Raw genomic sequence first — 24,344 nt, forward strand, 5'->3', positions numbered from 1 at the left:
TAGATCCATATTGATAGAAAAAATTATTTGCGTAAATACATAATTTTTAAACTTAAAATTATCTTTTTTTTCAAAATATACTTTTTTCACAAAAGTGAAACACCACCAATTCTCATATCATTTGAAAGGTAAAAGAGTAATTTTATCATGAGATTGTACTTTTAGGTAATTAAAAACTGAGTTCAACTTTAAACTAAATGAAAATTAAGGGCATTGTTTCTATCCTTAAAGGTAATTTCCTTAAAGCGATAGAAATGCATACAAGTCTATGATTATATGTAATTTTCAATCTATAATACTTTTATGTGTAAAATAGATTTTGTTTGATAAATCTCATTTAATTTTATTAGACAATTTTTTAGAATTTTACATCATATTATAAAACCTTGAGATATGGACAATTTTGTAAATTATATTAAGATTGAACAAACAAATTGAGAGGAAGAAAATATGTATTAAAATTCACCATCTTACAACTTGCGAGTAACTTTTTTGGGACACAACCCTATTTTGTTGTTGTCTGTACTATAGGCACGGGAATTATTGGATCATGATAATCTCTGCATAGGGCCAACGAACTTGTAACTCAATGACACTTCTTATCACGTCTCATATCTTTCTCTTGAGTTGTGAGTGTTTGGTGTAGGGATTGATGTTCTTTTGGATTTGCTCTACTCGTATGACGCTTTAGCGATACTGTAGTATAGCCGCCGCCGATTTAGCTGTTCATCTCAACAATTAACGGCTTGAATTTTAATCCGAACAATAACCGGTCCAAATTTATAGGAGTTCAAACTAAATTCAGACCATCCGTGTCAAAATGGACTTCCGAATCAACCACACGGTTGGTGCACTATCGCACTCACCTTCCTCATTTTTTCCTTAAAAGTATGCTATATATGACTCATTTTCACACCCAAACACACACTTACCACTCACATGAGTGGTGGGTCGTCCCATGCAGGTGTGGGTACTAATCTCCACCATGGGGTCCTAAATGTAAGCTAACATGAGATGAGACCTCGTCATAATTAATGATTTTAATTTATTTATTACAGTAAAAGCATCCCTATCTTATCATATCATCTCCAGTTACACAAAAGGGTGACACAGGTCTCAGACTCTCAAAACAACGCAAGAAAAATGGCAGCCTCCACTGCTACGCCCGCTACGACTCTGCTGCTATCCTTCGCCGCCTCTTCCTCTGTCTTCCCGCAAGACCTCAACCCCTTTCTCTCCTCCAGGCCCAAACCCCACTTCCTCAACTGCTCCAACACTTTCTCTCTCTACCCCGTGCTGTTGCATTGCAGGGGGAGAAAACCAACCAATAATTGGATTGATGGTTCTTCGCCCAAATCCAGGACTTACCCAGTTGCAATTGCAGCTGTGGCTTCTCAAGCGAAGGTAGCTGAAGATTTGGAGCAAGACGAGGATGATGAGGACGAGGATGGTGTGAAGAAACCTGCTGTTACAGGTCCAACAAAGCCCAAGAAAGGCAAAGCTGCATTGCTTCTGAAGAGAGACAGAGTACATGTCTAATCACATTTCTTATTTATTTTCGTTTTTCGCGTGGATTGTAGGTTGGATGTGCGAGCATTGAAAAGAATTGTAAGATATAAGAGGTGATTTTGCCAATATAGGTTGTAAAGGATTACCATAGCTATTGTATTTCATCCAGTTTTATAAAAGTCAGCCGCTTAGGCCGACTAGTCCCACCCTAGGCGCTAGGTTGTGGTCCTAGATTAGGCAGCAGACTTGTTGGCACATAGTTCCCGCTAGGCACTAGGTGACCAATTAGTTGGTGCCTAGGCGACCCTTTTCCGCCTGACTAGCACCTTACAAATCAGGGCTGTTTTAGCTGTTCAATCAGTGGTCTTTGCTCAAGCAGCTAAAATTCTGGTCTGGAAAGGGATACTCAACAAAGTATTCTGGTTTAAATAATGAGTATAAACCATGAACACTGTTAGAACTGTGGCTCATAGTATGAAGAGATACTAAGGAGTTCTAGAAAGAAGACCAGATGCCGGAGCAGAGCTTGCCCATCACCAATGATCCAATGAAAGTAGACTGGGCCGAAGGCCCAGGTGTTCCGTAATTTGGGAGTTTCGGGGGCGTAGCCCCCCACGATATGGTACGGTATTGTACAATGGTATTTTTGGGATATAGGCCAAATACCAGGTTAGGGTTAGAATAGAGTAGGTATAAGTACTCTACGTTGTAAACCCTATTTCGTAATGTGATAATAAGAACAACAGCCGCTCTCGCTCCCGTGGACGTACCCGGTATTGGGGAACCACGTATATCTCTTTGTTGATTTCTTTACTGTTTTATACTCGTAAATCGTGTGCGTGTGTGTGTGACAATCCTAACAAACACATCTCTACAACTCTACCACCCAATTTCCTCAAAATTCTCAAATTATTTTGAAATTTAAAGGATCATTGAGTGAGAGTTACATGAACTCGTGGTTAAAGATTTGGCGTACAATGTTTTGTCTTGCTCCCAATGTTGTTTGTGGTATTATATATTGGGTCGTTGAGAGTTTACTACTTGTGAATTGTTTTGACTGTGCTAGAATCCGAAACATGATGTGTCAGGTGTCACTATGGTTGCTGGTCCTCTATCATTTTCTGTTGTATAGGTTCTTTAACTTCATATTCCTACTGCTTGTCTAGACTTAATTGTAAGTTCATGTATTCAAAGTTTCCCTTTTGTATCCTCCTGTTATTGGGAATATCAGACTAGATCTAAGAGATTCTTGGAAGTTCAAAAGTTGAGGGAAAACAAGAAAGAGTATGATGTAAAAACAGCAGTACAATTACTCAAGCAAATGGCAAGCACAAAGTTTGTTGAAACAGCTGAAGCTCATTTTCGCCTCAACATTGACCCGAAATACAATGATCAACAGCTGAGGGCAACGGTGAGTTTATTAGTATTTATTGACACTGAGAAATCTATATCAATTAGTGTCATCGGTCCTTTTATGCCACAGTTGATTTTTTCAATTGCTTCCATGATAGGTGAGTTTGCCGAAGGGAACTGGACGGACCGTTAAAGTGGCTGTTCTGGCTCAAGGTAAATAACTACATCAGACAAAACATGCAAAATGGTCAGTGTTAAATTTTATTTTTCAAGTCATTAGCCTCCTAATTCCTATCACTCAAAACTCAGCAAAGAGATCAATAACAGCAAAAATACATGGGGACAAATCCACATTTCGCCTAGGAATATGAAGTATACCATTTCAGAAAAGATTTCCAGTATCACTCTCTCCAAACGTGGTTCCACAAGAGTCAAGGAGCCACCATCATGGGTCTCTTAACTCCTTTCTAAAAGCTGCTAATAGCGTCTCTGCTGTAAGTACCTTAAAACTGGTGAGCCACATTCTAGATATTGAGAAAGGGCCACTTCTACCTTGGGAACAGCAGCTACCAGTAGCTGATTTACTGTTTCCCAGTTTTCCATGACCAGAAAACACCAATTCAAGATCTTTCTTTCTCTCTGATAAGATCGAAAGTCATTCCATGTTGAAATCCATAGGGATGGTTTGAAGCTACCTTAGGAAGCCCTTGGCCTGTGCACCAGTCCGGATATAGGTTCTAGAATAGTAGCAACCAGTTCTGATAATGCTTCTACTTTGTTAACCTCCCAGTCTTGCAAGGCCCTAGAAAATCGGGCCGAACCATCAAAATCATGTCACCATACCAATGATCATACGAAAATCTCATCTTCAACACTGTACGTTGGTGCTATACTCCTGACCGTTCCTTTTGGGGTCCTATAGTTTGATCATGGATGACATATGGATCTTGTGGGATGCAATAATGCTAGGCTGTGTACCCCTGCACACATAGTTTTATAAATTACATCTGTAATTTAAACTTATCTCCTTTCCCCGCTTTTGAGGGACCTCTATTAGAAAGAAAGAAAATGTAACAGCGTAGACACAAAAATGCCTGATGGTGTATGCAAATTTAACAGCGTAGACTAAAAAATGCCCTTATATGTAAATCACTAACCCATCTCGCCTCATTGTAACCACAGCGATCACTGTCTCAACCACGTAATCTAGGTTATTCCTTTTTTTCTTCCTCTCGTCCCTCAGTTGGTCTGTGAAGACATCATGTATGCCGATATAGACAATGATGTTTTGGTTGTGGGCTACATGGGCTTTTTTGAGTCGGTGTTGCATGCAAAGGTATTTAGAAGTATCACCTCCAACTAAGGTGACCCTTTTTTTGGGTATGGAAGGATTCCTTATAAGGTATTTTGATTGAAGTGATGAAGGATAATTCGCAGGGGATGGGGCACTTTGTGGTGAATAGATGTTGTACATGTAAAGAGGATGGGAAAATCATCTAGCAGTGAATATGTTTATTTTTCCTCTCTCACAATCTTGCAGCTGCCTTTTTTATGTTTCTGTATATCTCACCTGCTCATGGATTGCATGTTGCAACCCTAGTTTTGGTGATCTTAGTGAATGTAAGCATATTAGAAAATGAAAGAATGTAATCATATACCCATCCGTTAAGCATATCATAAAACAGGACGCTCATAGGATTTTGAACCAGTTTTATTTCCAGCTGGTTCTGTTAACTTTTTCTTTTCTGTTTGTATTGTGCTTCTTTTTGAGTTGCAAACATTTTGTATTTTGTCCTTCTATGCCACAATGTTGGCATAATATTTTCCACGTGCCCTGCCATGTCTTCTGCGCATTTGAGCACAGCCTGTTGAATAACTTCATTGTTCTCTGTAGAAATGTAAGTGGAAAATCACAGCCTCTTGAATTGTATTACTATCTCATAGCTAATTGTAGTTAGCTGATTCTCTACAGGTGAAATGGTTGATGAGGCAAAAAAGGCAGGAGCCGATCTGGTTGGTGGAGAGGACTTGATAGAACGGATAAAAGGAGGATTCATGGATTTCGATAAATTAATCGCGAGTCCAGATATGATGCCTAAGGTCTTGATTTTTTGTTGTTTTGATGATACTGGGTTTTGATACTTCATTAATTTTGCTGAAGTCCAGAAGTTACAGTCTATAATCCTCCCAACAAAAAGAAAAGACAAGGAAAAGTCTAAAATTATAAGTCTCATTTTCCTTCAATATGTTTTGTCTATCTATCGGTTAAGAATCGTGAGGGTTCCAGTAGAAGATACAGCATGTAAATGTTACCTTATTTTGCCTTTCTATATGGACTCCTTACTTGAATGTGCTATCCTGCATTACAGAAGATAAACTTTCTTACATTATCCCCTACTTTTTAATTTGTTTCTCTCTTTCTTCATGTTTTCTTTATGACGCGTAATTGAGGATATGACTTCTTACGTAAGCTTTCATCATGACCTTGTTAAGATTGTTGCATCATATGTATATGCATACACATTGTTCACATGCTATATCATTTTCTCCAGATCATATATATAAACCATTGTTTTAATTTTATATGTAATATTTTGGGACTTGCTTTTCCTTGGATTCTGGTGTTCTCATTAGTGAGTGGGATTGTGTTCTTCGCAGAGAAATTTACTCTTTGCACTTTGCAGATGATTTTATAAAGTTAACACAGTGCAAAATTAGAACAGTTCACCGAACTTGGTTAAGAGGTTAAGTTGTTCTTTTGGTCAAGATTGTTAATGTGATCGAATAAGCATCCAATTTTTTAAGAAACAAATCCCCAAAAGAGAAAATTATTAGGGCATATCTGATGTCAGGTTAAAATCTCTCTCTCTCTCTCTCTCTCTCTCTCTCTCTCTCTCTCTCTCTCTCTCTCTCTCTCTCTCTCATAGCCTTGCCAACTGAAACACAGAATGTACCACTACGAGAAACAGGAATGCTGTACAGCACATGGTCTAAAGTGTGGTAGGATCGGGGTAGGCTTCTATAGAATGTAAAATTAAAATGTACAATTTTGAAGATTCACTACTGTGAAATGCTATTTCTAGTCATGCATAAACCTTTCCAAGGGCATAATGACCAATTTTTGTAGCCCTTCTCTTGCTAAAACTCCACTCCCCCACTGGATTTTTAACTTAAGACGTTTGATTATCTTGAAATACGTCAGGGATCGCCTCCCATTTTGGAAGGAAGGCATACCTTGTTATGGAACATGCATTCCAAAGCCTAATTTGCTAGGGTAGTAGCTTTCCTTGATGACGTACCGTATAATTTCAGGAAATATCTTAGTCTGATCTCTTTCGCTCTGGTTATTTTTTACATTTCCTACATTTGTTGTGGTTGTATGGCCAGACCGTTACTGGTTCATTAAGTTAGGGAGTGAGTAATATTTAGCAATGGCATGTCCTGTGCTCAAAGCATGACTATGCACATTTGCAAATTAAAAACATTAGGCAAAAAAAGGTGAATAAATTTGTTATGGAGGTCAGTAAATATGGAAAGAATGTTGACTTTAAAGAACTTGGCATTTGTCTTTTGATGTAGACATTTTTTGTCTCAAAGTGTTTGGATTCCTTGAAAAGAAAAGAAAAGTTGGTTGGAACAAAGTTGAAATGGTGGCTTTGGCTTTGCTAAGAATAAAGGTAATCAAGTATTTGTTGATTGGTCTTTTGACATTAGTGGTCAATGTGCAAAATCTAATGGATATGGAGTGAGTTGTCGTGTTTGTGTTTGTATTTCAGATATCATGTTTCATCGAGTAGAATGATTTCCCTTACTAGTGGTAGTACTCCTTAGTCACTGCTCTGCTTATTGTTCATTTTACGCACTTTATAAATATAGGAATTGTGTCTACTTTTAAGATCAATTGTGTATGCTGGAATTCATTCACATACCTCCTTCTATCAGGCTGCCCAACTAGGAAAGATTTTGGGTCCCCGAGGACTCATGCCAAATCCCAAAGCTGGTACGGTGACCTCTGCTATACCTCAGGTATGATTTTTAATATTGTTGATTTTCGTCATGGGTATAGAGAAGCCTGTTAGTAACTTAGTATTTTTTTGGTAGTGGATACATTTCCGGATGCTAGAGTTTGGAGATATATCAATTAAATTTTTTATTTGAACTGTGGTATATCATGTTCAGATGTTTTTCATCATATATTTACAATAGCAAGAGGCTCTATGATGAAAAATGGAATGTTTGAGGTAGTAACAAAAAGGTATAAAGAGTGTCCAGCTGAAAGAAAAGGGAGCAATGGAGCTCAATCTAGGCAACGAAAAGGTAACATATTAATAGTATTTGTCCATAGGGGGCTTTGCTGGGTTTAAATAGTTCCCCCCAATAGTGGACAATGGGATTGTTCCCTTGGAAAAGTTAGCCCATTGGGATGGATACCGAATTACCAAAAGAAAAACAACCATGTCAAAAATATTTCATCCTTGGACTTGGAATATTTTTGCTGTCACCAAGCTGCCCTCCAATGCGGTTTTTTTTTTTTGCATGTGGGAGACTGGGAGCTTAGGTTATGTTTTTCATCATATTTGCCATAAGTCCCCTCCACAATTCATTATCCAACACAACTTTAGGAGGAGAGGACACATGAATTCAATTTGGTCTTCCATGTTCGAGTATTTCTGGAGTCGGTAGAACACCTTATAGTGGTTGAAAATTTTAAGCTGATCAAAGAAAATTTTTGTTGATGAAGATATGGAGATCCTGGAGGAGTGTAGAAATCATTCCACACAAGTAGGGGGGGACTGGAAGAGAACCTTCTCACTCTCGCATTCTTGTTTCTTGTTGATACTTGTGGCTCTTTTTACTTTGATTGTTTTTGTCCGTACACTATGTGGCCATTAGTTTCATCGGATTGGACCATATACCCAAAGGGCTTAAATATCTAGTGTTTGGTTAAATTCTTATGGTAAGAATTAAACATGCATTCATTGCATTGTGTATATCGTCCCACATCGTCTCCAATACACAGTATCATGTGTGGTGTATATTACTAAAGCAAATCACTATTAGTATGATGAGATTATACCTTGTAGGATGATATAACGCTTCACTATTTAGTGCCGTCAAACAAACGCACTAAGTACACAAGGTTTATGCCCCAAAAGCCAAATAATAGGTTTCTTTGATTAACAAAAAAGATGGGTTGTCACTGAGCATTGTTACCAAGTGTACCGCTAATTAATGTTGCACGGGCTCTTAATGTATCTAGTACGAGTGTCAGATATTGGACCCTTGGATAGGGGTTTGACGTATGAGTTCGATGTATATACTAGGGTGTATACCTAGTTTCAGTTCACAATCTAACACGTATTATGCACAAACTGTTACATTGATACATTGTAAACAACATTCACCTTGGAAGATTTAAGTATATTTCTCCTTGTTCTTGTGCCATTGGACACTAGTGCTTACTCGTGCCTACGGCACTACCCATCCTTTGATGGCATTTTTGTAATATAGTCGCAAGAGTGTGTGTGTTTTCTTAAGAGAGTTGGAGAGCACACATTAGCCCTTAGATCAAATAAATCTCAGCCTTTGGATCAACTTGTGTTTGTGTGGAGGTGTTTGTGTGGAGGCTTACACCCTTGTGTTTTATTAGGTAGATTTTAAGTAGGGGTATCTGACAGCCGGCAACCAGGACCATAGGGAACCCGGCCGAACTATACTCCAGTCATTGTAATAGAGCCAACCCTATATCTGCAAGGTAGCACACCCTTCAAAAATTTAGCTGAATTGAAACGAATTCAACCCCTTTTTCAGGCTATACAAGAATTCAGGAGGGGAAAACTTGAATACAGAGCAGATAAAACGGGGATAGTTCACATGCCCATTGGAAAGGCAGATTTTTCGGAGGAAGATCTTATTGAGAACTTGCTTGCTGCAATAGTATGCTCTCTCTCTCTCTCTCTCTCTCTCTCTCTCTCTCTCTCTCTCATGCATTATCCAGCATGCATAACTAACATTGTTTAATTCAATTCCATTTTATTCCTTTAATGTGACAGAAATCAGTTGAAACAAACAAGCCATCTGGTGCAAAGGGAGTATACTGGAAAAGTGCACATGTATGCTCGTCAATGGGGCCATCTATTAGGTTAACTATTAGGGAAATGCTTGATTACAAGAAGCCGGTATAAAGTGTTTAAGGAAGATAATACGTAGCCCTGTAAATTGTATCTTCACCGTTCAGTTAGCTTCTCGGGTGGCAACTAAAGATTTGTGACTGTTTGAAGGTGCGATGAAACTGAAATGAAGGGGAAAGGCAAGTATTGAAAATCAATATTTCAGTGACAAGAGCGTCGTTTCTCCTGTTTATGTGAATTAACCATTTTCTTGTATTGGTGTATCTTCTCTCTCAACGTGGTATCTAAATTTGCAAGTTATTCGTCCAATCACCATTTTCCTGAGGTCATGCATGATGTATCTGGTTGCCTCCTTACGCCTATAAAAAGAGAGCAAGGAGAGCATTGCTCTCTTTTTATAGGCGTAAGGAGGCAACCAGATACATCATGCATGACCTCAGGAAAACAGACATAATACTATTACACTTTAGACTTGGTGAGACTTTTTGTAAAAGCAAACCTAATCAACTATTACACTTTAGACTAATCGTATACAATCATTATTACTCACCAAGTCTAAAGTGTAATAGTATTATGTCTGTTTTCCTGAGGTCATGCATGATGTATCTGGTTGCCTCCTTACGCCTATAAAAGGAGAGCATCTCCTCTGTAAATAACGAAGTCAGTTGAAGTTAGATTTGCAATAATATTTCAGTCTTTTGTGTCCTTATAATTTCTTGTTGTGTTCTCTCTACGATCCTAACCTACTTCGTATTTGTACTCACTTCGTGTCTGTAAATTTGGTATCATTCACTGTCCTTTTAGGTTGCATTTGGGTCCCTTTTTTTTTTTTTTAAATCTCTTTAGCCTTTCTCATTCTTCCTAGGCAAATCCGTTCACTAATTCTCTATCCGAAAACATGCTTATAAAATTGTTCATTACATTCTTTGAGATTTACCTCACAAACGTAAGGGCTGGTCCTTCACATTTGTGGGTGTCCGGAAGTCTGCTGCCACATGATATGGTCGGTGGAAATTTCCATCTCCAAATAACAGACTCATCTCGAGAGAGCGAATTGGCTGCACAGATTCTTTCTTTGTTAGGTATTGCTTTAACTCCTAAACTTTCAGAGCTCCACGAGCGCAAAACAAACTACCAAAGATGATTGCAACAACACCCTAGGTCATGAGTGGAGCTTAGGTACATTCTTCGGGACCAAAGGAGGTTTGTGGTATGGACTATGGAGGGTAGAGCAACAGGTTTGTCAAGGCTCATCATCCATGAGGAAAACTCTACCTTGACTGGTCATAGAGAGGGAGGGGGCATTGCCATCTAATAGCTCGAAGGATGCCTCACAAACATCACCCGACCCCTAGGAGCATGTCATACGTACTAGTTCTAGTTCTACGATACAAGCCTCTACTATCACCCATATCATCTCCGAGAGTCCAATGATATAGAACTCAGGAAAATATTTTAAAGTTGTTTGTGTGTGGCATTGAAGTGGGCCCCACAAAGCCATTTGTGCACAAATTGTGCATGAGGATATGTACCCGTAATATTTTCAGAGAGATACAATGTTGCACAACCACCCTGAAAATGGAGTGAGCAAGAAAATTAATTGCCCAAGAAGTCACTCATCGTGAGAACTACTACTCTGCTCAGGGCCAGTACTAGTCTTTCCTGGTAATTGGGTTAACTTGATCATGCAATGTCTCTCTACTGTTCGTTACTATGTGCTTGTTATTGGTTCTTACATCCCATTTTTCCATCCTTGCCAATGCTCGAGGCAGGGTGCTCCTTTATCTCTATAAATGTCTTTGTGCTTTGCGCATACACTCTCTCCATGTTGATCAATGCCCAAAATCAAAGGTCTTCTTGAAGGAATTAGAATTTCTAGGGCTGAATTTGGAAGATAAAACTAATTTAAAACAATAGGAATCCATCTCTAGCATTTGAATTGGAATTACTCAACAATGGAAAGCAAGATTTCTTTCTTCCGGGAAACAATATTCAAACTCACCCCAAGATATTTGCCTATATGAGCTGCAATAGCAATGTTGGGTGTGAAAGGAATTTGATGAAAATTGGGGGAGTATTTGGCTAACAAAAATGTGAGACTTGTAAAAGCTGATCACTTGACCAGACAAAGAGCAATTGGATTGGAGATTTTTACAACATCAGGACTCTCTTTTCCAATTATGTTTATCAGTTTATGTTACAAGAACTGTCAACAGACATCCTTTCTTTCTGTTAACACTGCTGTGAATAGTTGTTGGCCCTTCTTCTTTGCCTGAGGTGGCAGGTTGGTTCGGAATGACTTTTCTATCCCTCCTGATACTGCCATTGATCTCAAGGATCATGTGCTTGATAATACCTCTCACCATTGTTTGATTTCTCCACTATGGATGTAATGCTTTACTTTTAGGAAGGGGTGAGTCACAAGTGGAATAGTAAAGTCCAATTATGTGTATCACAAGTGAAATAGTAAAGTCCAATTATGTGTGGAGTAGTTGTGGTGATAAGTGATGTAGTAGGTATGTGTAAAGCAGACGTATGATGTAAGCTAAAGACTAAGAACAGTAACGTGTCAGTATTCCCCTCCTTATGCCTATAAAAGGAGGGCATCTCAGGATTATGCTAAAGGTTGGGACTTGTTCCCAAGAGATCAAGTTTAGTGCATTTTTCCTCTTTTGTCTTCTCTCTTTCCTCCTCATATTGTAGAATCAATTTTGTTCATCCCTCTCTTTAAAAATATGGTTTTCCAGATAAAATCATTTGGGGGCTTACTCATTCTGAAAGATTTTTCTGTCTCTTATGCATATACACCAGTAGTCTACGTTGTTTTTTGCTCGGTGTAAGTTAGTATTTTTAGACCAGTTACATCAACGTCTTAGATGAGTTGAAATCCTAACCTCCTTACTCCTATCACATAAGTGCACCTATGATGCCGTTGGGCCGAAGGCCTCATGGCAATCTGTACATTCCATTCAAGTCCCTTTTTTTTGTCGCCTTCGTTCAGGCCCTTCATCGTCTCATATATACCGCACTTCATCTCCTTCCATCATTAATACCTCCAGGCCTCATTTGACTTGGGGATGGTTTATGGGAATTGCTTCTTCCTTTCAAATTGAAGTTTCTCTTGCCATATTGTCTTCCTTTGGGAGATTCCTTGGATACTAGGAGGACGTAAATGGGGTCCCTTGTGCCCCTTTTTTTCAGACCACGACGGATACTGCCACTTCACAATTTTTTGACATGTAATTCTGTTAGCCCTGTTTGGTTTGGGTCCAACCTATGTCTTTTCATACCGTCTACTCACTGTGAATCCATGCGCTCTTGGCTAGGTTTTTTTTGCTACAATGCTTCCGGTGCCAATCTCTGCTTTCTTCTTTCACCCTTATGTGCTGCATTCTTTGAGCAATATGATAAGTAAGAAATAGAATTGGCTTGATGATAAGGTTATTCCTTCTCCTTTACAAGTTCTTGCTCTAGATGAATACTTCCATTCCTTCATCAGTTTCATATTTTCTCACACACCGTGTTCTCATTGCTGCTTTTCACTCGCCATCCTCTCTACTTAGTTCTTTGTTCAATGAGTTTACTTCAATTCATATTGTGGCTATCAATGCTTATTGCAGCTCGCATACTTATCACATATTCAATGTCCTTTGTGCTTGGATCTACAAACATAAAGATCAGTCTGTGGGTTATGGAATCCAGTTTAAAAACTTTCTAGATAGGTGGGTAGTTTTTTCTTCAAAAAAATAAATGGAAGATTACTAAGGAGGGCACTGTCATCGCTGTGGTTCTGGCTGTTCTTAAATGGGCTTTGGATCACAACTCCCTTCATGTTAGCTTATTTATTGGCAGTAGGGAGTTCACGGTAGTTGCTGCTCCGTGGATCTATGATTTTTGCATTTTGTCCTCATCTCTTATTCTTGGACAATTATGGGTGCAAGAAATCGTGTCCCAAACTGAACGCGATGACTAACTTTGCACTTTTTCCAAGAATCGAGTAAGAAGCCAATAGATTCTTTCTTTTGATATGGGATGATCGAGTTTGTATCCGTTCCTTTTGCTTTCGATGTCGATGGTTTATGCTCGTAGCTGGAGTTGATGCTGTAAGTTGTAGCGGCAGATGTTAGTGCCTTTTCTGTTGCTTTGTCTAGGGGCAATCATTAGGTTTGTTCCAGTTTCAGATTTGTAATGCTTTACTATTGTGGTTTCATTGGGTTTGCAATTGATCAACTATTGATGGTCTACTTTTTCCAAAAGCCAAAAAAAAAAAAAATGGATGTAAAAAATGAAGCATCAAATGTTTCATTTAGTCTTGATTACATTAACTTTTTCAGGAAGACATTATTACAAATTATGTACAAATACCGACAGAGAAAATGATAGAGAAGACGAAATAACCAATATTTACAAACATAACAATTGATTGATTCTATTAATTTACTTAAGGTCAGAAGCAGCTTGAGTTGTAATTATATTCCCAAAGAGGGTTTAGAAGTCAGTAGGCTCCAATTGTATTTCACAGAAATTAACATTTTTTTTTCCATACTGGGATATCAGTACAACGTAGTTTATTGGAAATGTAGTAAGATTAAATTTTGCTAACATTTCCCCAACCCGATATGTTCTCACCGTGGGGGGTTGTTTTTGTTTAGTTAATTAAAAAAAAAACCATGTGGCATGACTTCGATTACATTTAAACATGAATTCAACCATAACATGATAACATGCTTCTAGGGTTGCAAATAAATTGAGTTGCTCGTGTCCACTTAATCATTGGACCTCAGTTTGCTATATAGATAAACAAGCTCGAGCTATAATACTTCTAAGCTACCTTTCATACACAAGCCAAGCATGAGCCCGCCATTTTCAATTCAAATCTATTTAGCTAACTTCCATGGGATAATTCATTATCAGTCTAAGAAACTGTTGAACTTAAAGTTCTAAAAACAAAGTTTATCTTCCAGCTAACAAGCTACCATGCTTTGCAGCATTAAAAGCTTGGAAATTGTTTGAAGCCTGCAAACCTTCATTACGGGATGCCTCAAGAGCAAAAGTAAGATGCAAAGTTAGCAACAAACAACATCGTTCAATAGCCATGAAGCGTGTATAAGATGCCAAAGCAACTTCTGTTATAAGACGCAGTGTTCATAGCGAGATCGAGCCCTTGAAATTCTAGCTAGCTGAGAGCCTGAGCTATAAAAGATCTCTATGCTATGAGTAGATCAGTTGTACTTGTGCTGGTTTGCACGTGCTGACAAGATTCTAAGCGAAGGACTTCCACATTGCAACTACAAAGAAACACTCCCCTACCAACATAGTTCAAGATGGCGAAGTTAGCTATTTGACCTTTTGTGGGGGAAAAACTAGTAATGCATGGGTGATACTTTGAAATTTCTTAGTTCGGGGGCCGAAGTAAGAAAAGGGATGAACTTTTAAGGCAGAAAAGTGGAACATATGATGGAAGATTACGAGACTACGAGGTGAAGTTCTAGTTTGTACGGCGTATCAATTTCCAAGTCCTACAACTACGTAAAAAAATATGCCATTTAGTAACCAATAAATAGGCGTTTGGTACTAGACTGGGTACAAACCTAACCGTTGACATTAAATGCACTAACTGTTGTCACATTCGAACCCTCAATCTGAGTTTACATCAATTTCGAGACCAAAATTATTCTCGTTTAAATAACTCTTATAGCGTAAAATACCAAAAAGAACAAAAGGTTAACATAACTAAGGGCACCCTAGTCACAGGGTCACAAGTTACATATATACGATTCTCACCAAACCTGTGCTGGTGGGAGCCTCGTGTACTAGGCTGGGTACAAATACATTTACAAATCCACAGCAAGAACAAAACAAAATATAAACAAATATGAGCAGTTTTCATCAAAGGCTTGTGCCCATTAACCCAATGACGGAACCCCAGCACTCTCCGCTGCTCCAGACTACATCAAACAGAAAAAGCAAGCAAATAAGCACCACGAAACTGGAATGGAACAACAGTAGCTTTAGCTTGGAGTAGCATTCAACCTTTAGATGACTCCTCAATCCAAGGACCGTTCATAACTGTCAGAATGCTACATGCCTCACTGTATTCCAGATTTGGCAACAGCTTTGGTGTAAGTAAGAAACACCTGTGCAATACATTAAGCAAAAATCCATGAGGAAGCATTACATGTCTCGCTACCTGTTTTTTTCCTAAAAAAAGGGGACAAAACACACAACAATGGATACGTAAACATAAATTAAAATCAACGATCTTCATACATCTATTCAACAATGTTGCTGAGGAATGTAAGGAGCTTTTGCCTTGGTAATGTTTCTAGGACTAGCGCAGAGCACAATCTTGTGGCAGAGAGAGAGAGAGAGAGAGAGAGGTGCAGAGAATCTGGGCACTGCTGTTGTGTCTGCGGTGATGGCCATTGTGGCCTGTGGCGGTGGTGGATGGTTTTGGAGGTGGGACATAGATGGTGGTCTTACACAACAGACTAAAAAGTCAGATCAAAGGGGTGATTGGTGGCGATTGTTTGGTAGATTATAGATTCTGGATTATGCAAAACTCAAAATCAGAATTTATGAAAGTGTAGGGGAGATGTGTGCAATATAAACTACGCAACCAAGTAATCTTTGGTAGTATAATCAGATTACTAAGTTATGGGTGTCCATTTTTCCACAATGCCCTTACTCTAGTTTACTGATTATGCATATATTTATGACATTATTTTGTTTGTAAAATATAAGAAAAGATTGTTCAAATATGACACTATATACATATACGTATTATAAATAAAAACCAAACAATGCTATAAGTGACTAAGCCCCAATCAACTGGGTTCGCTACAAGAATCCGTTGTCTCCATTAAATGTTGCCAAGGGCATCGTGTTCTGTGAATTCCAAGAAACCTTGATCATTTATAACTACAGTCTCTAAAGTCAACTTTTCCCGAGCCTCAAGACTCAGTAGAGGTCCCTGAAATTCACCCAAAGTAAAATAAGAGATTCCTGGCACATATCTTTCCTTCACCAACATTACAGTATTACACGAAATCCTTCCATTGTTCAGCCACATAAGGTGGTGGAAATGGTGTAGTGCAAATGTTTTTTCTTTTTTCTTTTTTGAAAAGAGGTATACTGCATCAGTTCCTCCTAAAAAGGGTTAGACACGAAGTGTGTGCACTTCAGCAACAAATCACCACCATCATGGACACCATTACAATTGCCACTACTGCTACCATTGTAATTGTTGCTCTAATTGCTTGCTATGACAGTGATTATAGACGTCAAGGAATGTTATTTTACTTCAGAATTTGCATAGTCAGCGACTGAATGATGCAAAAAACTTGAAAAACCAAATCTGTTTTATCACAGTTCTTACTGTGGTGTGTTTGATTGGCTGGCAGCTCTGACTAATTGCTGAAACATCTTTCTTTCATTTATGGGGTCCATTCCTGACACAAATAAAGAAAATGAGTCGTGACTCATGTACCATGTATATATACCACAACAAGGAGCTCTAACATTGTGAATACTAACTGACCTTGATTTATCTCATCCACCACCCTAAATGGGCAGTTTGTTAGGTCTTGCAGAGAAACAAGATAAAGAATGGTTGAAACTGAACGCTCCTAGGGAAAGGAAAATAACATATGGTAATATATAGCAGTCACAATGCAAAATAGTCAAAAGCAAATGGATACGGTATGATATTGTACCCCTCCAGACTGATGGTGGGCACTGAGTACTTGAAGTTGTCCTGCTTGCCTGATGATCAGAGTGAAACCAAACGAAATCATAAACAATGCTTAGTAGAATCGTCTTGACCACAACTTGACAGTACAAAGGAGATTGCAGATTAAAATATGTGCCTTCGTAAATGAACGAGATTAAACTCACAAGACAAATATGTCCAGTTAAAAATGTAATTTTCTCAATCACTGTAGCAACACAACACAAAATAGAACATAAAGCCAATAAGTGAAGGAGCTGAAGCAAAAGTTGAAGAGAAATCTTTCTATAAAAGCACAGTTGAATATTTGAATCTCATAATCATAGGGACAACTGAACAACACCAAGCGCTTAAGCTACCATTTTTGTGTTTTGTGCTCCCAGCTAAGCCACAACAAAAAACGAAATAGCATGCAACTGATGAACATTAATTTTTCTGTTTTCAAAACAAATCGCTAGTGCCTGAAACTACAACAATTGAACTATCACAGCAGTAGATTTTCTGCGTTCAAGATCCAAGGAAAAGCTTGTCCAAAATTTATCATTTTCTTCAAGGTAATTTATCACGTCCGGACCATACCCTACCAATAATCTCCATAATGCTAATTCAAGTGTATCTGGTCATGGTTTAAAAAAATTCAATCAACGCCAATCTCTGTCCCACGTTACCGCGTCCTCACATGGACCACAGTACCACAGCCACTAGTAAGCACAGCACCTCTGCATGCAGCCATACCATTACCATATCCACCACTGCACACAACATACACTACTAAAACTACCATCACACCGCTACCTTATCACGTCAACATACACTACTTTTATTGACGATTACTCTCAAGGTATGGATACATTTATTTGATGGGCCGTAAGTACGAATGCTTTGAAAAATTCAGGGAGTATAGGGCGGAAACGGAAAAGCGTCTAGGCAAATGTATCAAGAGTCCAAGACACTACTATTGTGGTAGCGAATACCTCTTGGGAGAGTTTGGGGCTACTTGTCAGCTGAATCCCAGTTGTCACCAGGTATGCCACAGCAAAATGGTGAAGCAGAAAGAAGGAATAGGATTCGTATGGATATGGTGAGATCAATGATGAGTTATTCAGATTTACCAATTTCGTTTTGGGGGAATGCACTAGAAACAGCAACGTACATTCTAAACTTGGTACCATCAGCCTAGCACATGTGGTGGAAGGCAACGCAAATAAGTTGAAATCAAAAACAGAAGTTTGCTTTTTTGTGTAGTACCCTAGAGGAGCGGAAGGTGGTTTGTTTTATAGTCCTAAGGATCAGGTCATTGTTAGCACCAATGCCGATACTTAAAGGAGGACTATGTAATAGACCACAAGCCCAGAAGTAAGATTGCTCTAAAGGAATTGAGAGGAGAGGGACCAACACAGACTTCTTAGAAACCAATGGTACAAGAGGTTACACTGCAAGAAAAAGTTGTTGACACACTTGTACCTCATTGTAGTGGGAGGGTTATTGTTCCACCCATCGGTATACGTTGTTGGGAGTCTTATGATATGATCCCTGAGGAACAACATGCTGATCCATCTAACTACAATGAGGCACCGCCAGATAAAGATGCGGTACTTTGGCAAAAGGCTATGAAATCAGAGATGAAGTCTGTACTCCAACCAGGTTTGAGATCTTGTAAAACCGCCCGGAGGGATAAAACCCGTCGGATGCAAATACGAAAAAGAGAGGGGCGGACGGGAAGGTGGAAACCTTCAAAGCTCGGCTTGTTGCGAAAGGTTTTACTCAAAAAGAAAGATTGCCTATGAGGAAACTTTTTGACCAGTAGCCATGCTTAAGTCTATCCGGATTCTCTTGTCCATAGCGGCTCATCTCGAGTTACGAGATTTGGTAAATGGATGTCAAGACTGCATTCGTTAATGGAAACCTACATGAATGCATCTATATGGTGCAACCAAATGGATTCATAGCAAAGGGTCAAGAGCATACGTTGTGCAAGCTTAAGAAGCCCATTTATGAGCTTAAGTAAGCATCTAGATCTTGGAACATCCATTTTGATCAAGCAATCAAGTCTTTTGGTTTTGATCAATGTCCGGATGAGTTATGCGTACAAGAAGCGCAACGGAAAAGTGGCAGTGTTCCTCATACAACATGTGGATGATATTCTGCTCACCGAAAACGATGTGGGAGAGTTATCTTAGGTAAAGGTGAGGCCATCCAGCCAATTCGATATGAAGGACTTGGGAGAAGCCGGTCCCATCCTTGGGATTAAACTTATGCGAGATCGTAAGCAAAGGCTGTTGGGCTTATCTCAAGCAACTTATATCAATGCAATCCTTGCTTGTTTTGACATCCAAGATTCAAAGAAAGGGTTTCTCCATTTTGGGGCATTGAATCAACCTATCCAAGAATCAATGTCCTCAGACACCTGAAGGGACGGAGAAAATGAAGGTAGTTCCTTATGCTTCAGCGGTAGAAAGCATCATGTATGCTATGCTTTGCACTAGACGTGATATTTGCTTTGCTATAGGCATGGTGAGCAGATTTCAGTCTAATCCAAGGCAAGAGCATTGAACTACAATGAAACATATTCTCAAGTGATGCAGAATGGAAATTAAAATAATTTAATAAATAGCATTCTCTAGTTTCCTTATTTTTGATTTTTAGAAATTTTGTTAGGGAGTTTAAAATTTTAGAAATAATGGTTCTAAGTATTTAGTTTCCTAGTTTGTTTTGAACTAGCATTACTATTTCATTTATTATTCAACCACAAAAACTTACACACGTCTTTTGGAGGGGCCCACACAAGCGTGAGTGGGTTTGTGTAAATGTTTAAGTGTTTGTGATTGTAGAATGATTGTTCCTATTTTATAGGTGCTTGGTCAAGAAGAATTAGGGTTGAATTTATTCCATATGCTTAATTTCCTTTTTAGTATTTTAGTAATGCTCTACTATAAATTGAGATGTAAGCCTTGGCAAATTAGTTGTTATTGAATTAAAGAAAAATTGAGATCTATCTCAATATCATTTGTTCAAGTACGCCTGGCTCAAACATTGTTTGTGTTTTCTTCTTGCAATTAATTTCGTGAAAGGAGGATGCTCTGCATCAGTTGTAACGTGTTTCTAAGATATTTTAACAAAATGAACGACAGTATTCAAGTTCAGTCCAAGCATATCGGGCACCAATTAAGGCTCTACATAAATAGTTTGTTAGAGAGTTTAGGATTGGGACATAATCCTTGTACTTCTTTCCAACTCCACTATTCCTTCATGCGCATCCTGTATGTGTATAAGTTAACAAGACTTTCACTTTCTCCTCTTCTCAAGGGACCTCTTTGACATCAATAAACGTATGAGATATTTGAAGTCATAATACAAATATAACTTGTTAAAGCATGAAACCTTTTAAGACTGTATTGGGATTTGGAAACAACCAGTTCTGCTAGATGTCAATTGTACCAAATACAAGAGAAGATATGGAAGTTCAAATTCAAAATCACTGGTCACTTTTGAAGCAAAGTAAATGAAATGAGTACTAGCAAAAAGGGTAAAACATAATGTGTATTGTCTGAAAAAAGTACTACCGGAAGGTCCAGAACGCATTCCTTTGTCGTATAGGCGCAAACCCTGACCCTTTTTACTACTATAATCAGCATTGAAACATAGAATGGAAGGATAAAATTTCACAAAAACCACCATAGCATAGTCATATATGTTCTCTCTTTTTCCCCTCTATCCCATATTCGCATACTATACCTTGTTAATAGTGTGGCTCACAAAATCCAAATCCATGTGTGAACACCTCCAGAAGGGAAGGGAATCGCTATCCATGGTTGATGACTCCTCCAGAAAAAAAGGAAAGAAAAACAGGAAGAAGATATCATCTTTCTGTTGCTTTGTACTTTTCTTTTTTGTTGCTTGGTAAAAGAACTTCTCAACAACAAATGATGACTTTAGCCTTTAGTTGCTTTGTGATTATAATTCCCATGGTTTGACGTTCAGCCTCACATTACAGTTTTATTAGCTATTAAGACCACTCTTTCATTTCTGCTTCATCCACTTATTTGTGCTTGCAACAAGGGATGATGTACACATCACCTTATAAGAGAGGGATAAACAAAGTGTCCTATATCTTCTTCTCCTAAGCATTTCCATCCTGACTGTTCCACGAATAATGTAAGGTTTGCTTCTCCACACCACCAAATTTCAAGAAGTCAAACTAAAAGGGAAGAGTCAGTTCCAATCAAGCTAGTTTGTCCTCTTTTCTTTTACTTCTGAGTATGTAATGTTTGAAGTTAGTAACATACAAATAATAGCAAGTTCGAAGGGAAAAGTTCTGCCCAATGGAAGGTCTGGGGAGGGTCAGATCAGATGTATGCAGTCGTATTTCTGTATGAGGAAAGGTTGCTTCTATGTTATATCGTGAAGCCCAGGCCGCAATGGAGCAACTCCGCCTTGGCCCACCACCAAATTCAGGTGAAAGGCGTAATTTTCCAGTTATCCAACGCATGCTTCAGACACCAAAACCAATTCATATGAACAAAAACCAAAATTAGTGTAAAGAACTGCAGTTACCTGAACTTTACTTTTATATGTACCCCATATTTATCGAAGTCCATGTCATGCTCATCTGAGAACAAGCCACTAATTAAAATAGGAAGTGATGGAAAAACATTGAGCAAGCAATGTATTTCCTGAAGATATTATCACAAGTACCTAATGAAACTTCTCCTGCAACGGCCATCTCTTGGAAATTATGACTGAACGTCTCATTTATCTGAGTAACAAGGCTTCTCAATGTTGGAAGCCAACTTTCCTGCAGAAATGTCAAAATCAGATATTATTCTGCTAGTCTGATTGGCTTGTATCCTTGTATATAAGTTCAAGAAACAGTGGAAGCATCAACCGTAAGAAAGCCACCAAATCTCCCTCACCTTTAAAGCATTTATTTCATCCAATTGCGAACTAAATTCCTTCTCATCTATTTCCTGTTTCCTCGAAAGTTCTTCTACCTGGGGTGAAACAATAAATAAATGAAGCAAAATACAGAAAACTGAGATCAGAACTAAAAAACAAAAGGTAGGATTACCTTTTTCCTACGGCTTTCATATTCTTCCAGAATGTTGTGGTTTAGAAACATTATAGAATTAGCTTGAGCAATAGTATCTTCAATCAAACCCTCCAACTCCTCAATAGTAGTAGGCATCTGAACATAGACAAGACAAATACTAAATTATGAAAGGCTCTAAAACAAAGAGCTAATCAACTTGACCACCTAGGTTACATGGACTTGATTATGGTGTTGGGTGTGGGTGCATCGATTTCATAAAATTCTCATGCCCAACAGGTGGATATATCAATATATTCATATTCCCGGATATGTCCACTTTATTTGCCAGGGCAAGATTGGAGTTTTCAAGAGTATCATGGATGTGAAGCGGAAGCGGGACTTCCAGGAATATGGTGGGCACAACAATGGTTCTCAAGATCACTAGAGGTGGAGGAGAGAGCTCGGGTTAGCCTTAGAGAGACAGGGAAGGCAGTGGATAGAGGCTAACCAAAGATTAATGCTTGCTCAATGAGACTTCAATAGGTATATTGAATGCTTCCTAAGTGTCAACTCTTCATTATATATAAAGCCTTGAGAGTGTTACACCGTCTTGGGTAGAACTCAACCCCAAAAGCTAGCCATAGAAGTGAGGGTGCCCTCAAGTTCATATACTTCAAATTACTTGGGTACCCAGACGATGTGGGACTTCGCTTCACACTCTTCCTCACACGCAGCGTGCTCACTCAGCTGCACTTACCGTGTGCAGGCAAAAGACACGCACCCTACCCATCTTTGGTACCCAGCTCTGATACCATGTTACACGGTCTTAGGTAGAACTCAATCCCAAAAGCTAGATATTGAAGTGAGGGTGCCCTCACGTTTCTATACTTCATATTACCCACAGTTGTTTCATCAGTTTTAGTATACCCAGTGAAAGCAGTACCAGCATCACCACCTTGCTAAGTTACAAATATAGATCCAGTTGCCCAAGATGATAAGCTTGACCCAAAAGCCTATCCAATTCCAGGCGCAGATCCATATACAGATCAATCAGAAGTGGAGGGGGCATAAATAGAAGGCGGCAAAGAAAGCATTGGCATCATAGGCAAAGTAAGAGACAGTTCTAGTTGGGTTCAAATCCAGTTGATGATCGAGATCGATATATAATGCCCGCATCAAGCGATGTGGGACTTCACTTCACAGAGGGAGGAGAGAGCCAGTTGTTGCATTCATCCCCATTGGCGGGCAAAGTGGAGGTTGATAGGTTTTCCTCTTTGATTCCTAGTGCAGGCCTTGGGGTATGTATCATGCAACCAACAGAGGCCATTTGAGTGATACATAGAGGCTCATATCATTTTACAAAGTCAGGTGGTACGTATTATACAGGCTCCGAGGTGCCAAATGGTAGGTCTAAGTCTGACACATCTTTCGAGGTAAGTTAGAGCTCGCCGCAGGTGGGCTCATCTTTCTTGACAAACGACTTACTCTAACCTCCAAAATACATGGTTCCTTGGGTCCCGAGTGAGGTACCTAGGCCCTGCTCCCGGATTAGCAGGTGTGGGAGTCCCCTTTAATTATCTATTGAGGGCTCATGGAGCTCGAAGAGCACTATAGGTGACAGCTCCCTAGATCATAGGCAAGGCTATTGGAGAGGATATCCTTGGAGTTAGACGTGAGGTGCCCGGTCACACCTTTAGAGGACGTCCTGAGAGGATGCTTTGTGCCCGAATGGCCACTTCCTGGGGAGAGTGTGTCCTTGCCCAGATGGCCCCTTCCTCAAGGAGAGGGTGTATCCTTGCCGGATAGCTCCTTCCTCTGTGGGAGTAGGTGTCATTGTTCGGATGCTTGCTCAACGGTAAGGTACCCGGAGGAAACCTTGCTCACATGGGGGCAGAGCGCCCGAAGGTGAGATGACCGGAGGCAAACACATAAACATGTACTGTTTTCCAATGCGATATGAAGTTTACAAGGACATCATACTTCACAACAGATAAACAAACCTCAATAAATGATTGTCCAAGTTCTGGAGTGAGAATGGCAACAGATTTTGCATGTCTTTTTGCAGCTGCCACTTGTTGGTTAAAACTCTCAACTTCCTCCTCACCTACAAACAAATTAGAAGCTAATTGTAATGCATTGAATTAGCATAGTGGCTCACCTCTGACGATAAAGCCCTGCAAAAACTGCAATAAGATACTACAAAGTGGGGGTTGGAGAGTTGATATACGAAGATGATGTGACTATGAATGAAAGCATGAATTAATAGTACCACTGCTTCAAGACAAAATCGAATGGAAATATATTAGGTTTCAATTGGAAGATGTAATTGTGCTTGGGCACATTTAGAATGAAATGTTACGTAGAAAACCTGAGAGATCATTCCTTAAGGTGAGAAAACTAGCAATTGAAACTAGTACAAATCACAAGAGCAAAATACTCAGAGCAGTAAAAATAGATCAATTGATAAGTACCATTTTCTTTTCTTCTTTGCTTCAGCTTGTTTTTTGTATAGTACATGTCCTCAAACATCAGATGTTTTATACAGACTGTTTTATCTCCTTTACAGAAACCCTCATCAAGGACTCTCTTTTAT

General features: G+C 39.0%; 2 protein-coding genes across 2 annotated transcripts in view; one reads left to right on the forward strand and one right to left on the reverse strand.

Moving 5' to 3' along the window:
- The first annotated feature begins 1,064 nt into the window (after positions 1-1,064).
- LOC131317684 (large ribosomal subunit protein uL1c) lies at positions 1,065-9,248 on the forward strand. Its single transcript, XM_058347248.1, has 7 exons — positions 1,065-1,527; positions 2,741-2,920; positions 3,021-3,075; positions 4,835-4,962; positions 6,805-6,888; positions 8,674-8,799; positions 8,916-9,248. Exons 1-7 carry the CDS (start codon positions 1,144-1,146, stop codon positions 9,045-9,047), a joined length of 1,089 nt encoding a protein of 362 aa, XP_058203231.1. The 5' UTR covers positions 1,065-1,143; the 3' UTR covers positions 9,048-9,248.
- A 5,325-nt stretch (positions 9,249-14,573) lies between these two features.
- Positions 14,574-24,344, reverse strand: part of LOC131317708 (structural maintenance of chromosomes protein 5) — a 32,571-nt gene continuing 22,800 nt past the window's right edge. Inside the window, exons 21-30 of the mRNA XM_058347290.1 lie at positions 23,752-23,855; positions 21,791-21,907; positions 21,636-21,713; positions 21,418-21,517; positions 21,277-21,331; positions 16,709-16,757; positions 16,534-16,621; positions 16,372-16,444; positions 15,027-15,130; positions 14,574-14,941 (exon numbers count right to left, since the gene is read on the reverse strand). Of these exons, the coding sequence (XP_058203273.1) occupies positions 14,883-14,941; positions 15,027-15,130; positions 16,372-16,444; positions 16,534-16,621; positions 16,709-16,757; positions 21,277-21,331; positions 21,418-21,517; positions 21,636-21,713; positions 21,791-21,907; positions 23,752-23,855 (827 nt within the window). The 3' untranslated portion in view covers positions 14,574-14,882. The remainder of the gene's footprint in view (positions 14,942-15,026; positions 15,131-16,371; positions 16,445-16,533; positions 16,622-16,708; positions 16,758-21,276; positions 21,332-21,417; positions 21,518-21,635; positions 21,714-21,790; positions 21,908-23,751; positions 23,856-24,344) is intronic.

This window comes from Rhododendron vialii, chromosome 1a (genome assembly GCF_030253575.1).
Source record: "Rhododendron vialii isolate Sample 1 chromosome 1a, ASM3025357v1".
Taxonomy (NCBI): Eukaryota; Viridiplantae; Streptophyta; class Magnoliopsida; order Ericales; family Ericaceae; genus Rhododendron; species Rhododendron vialii.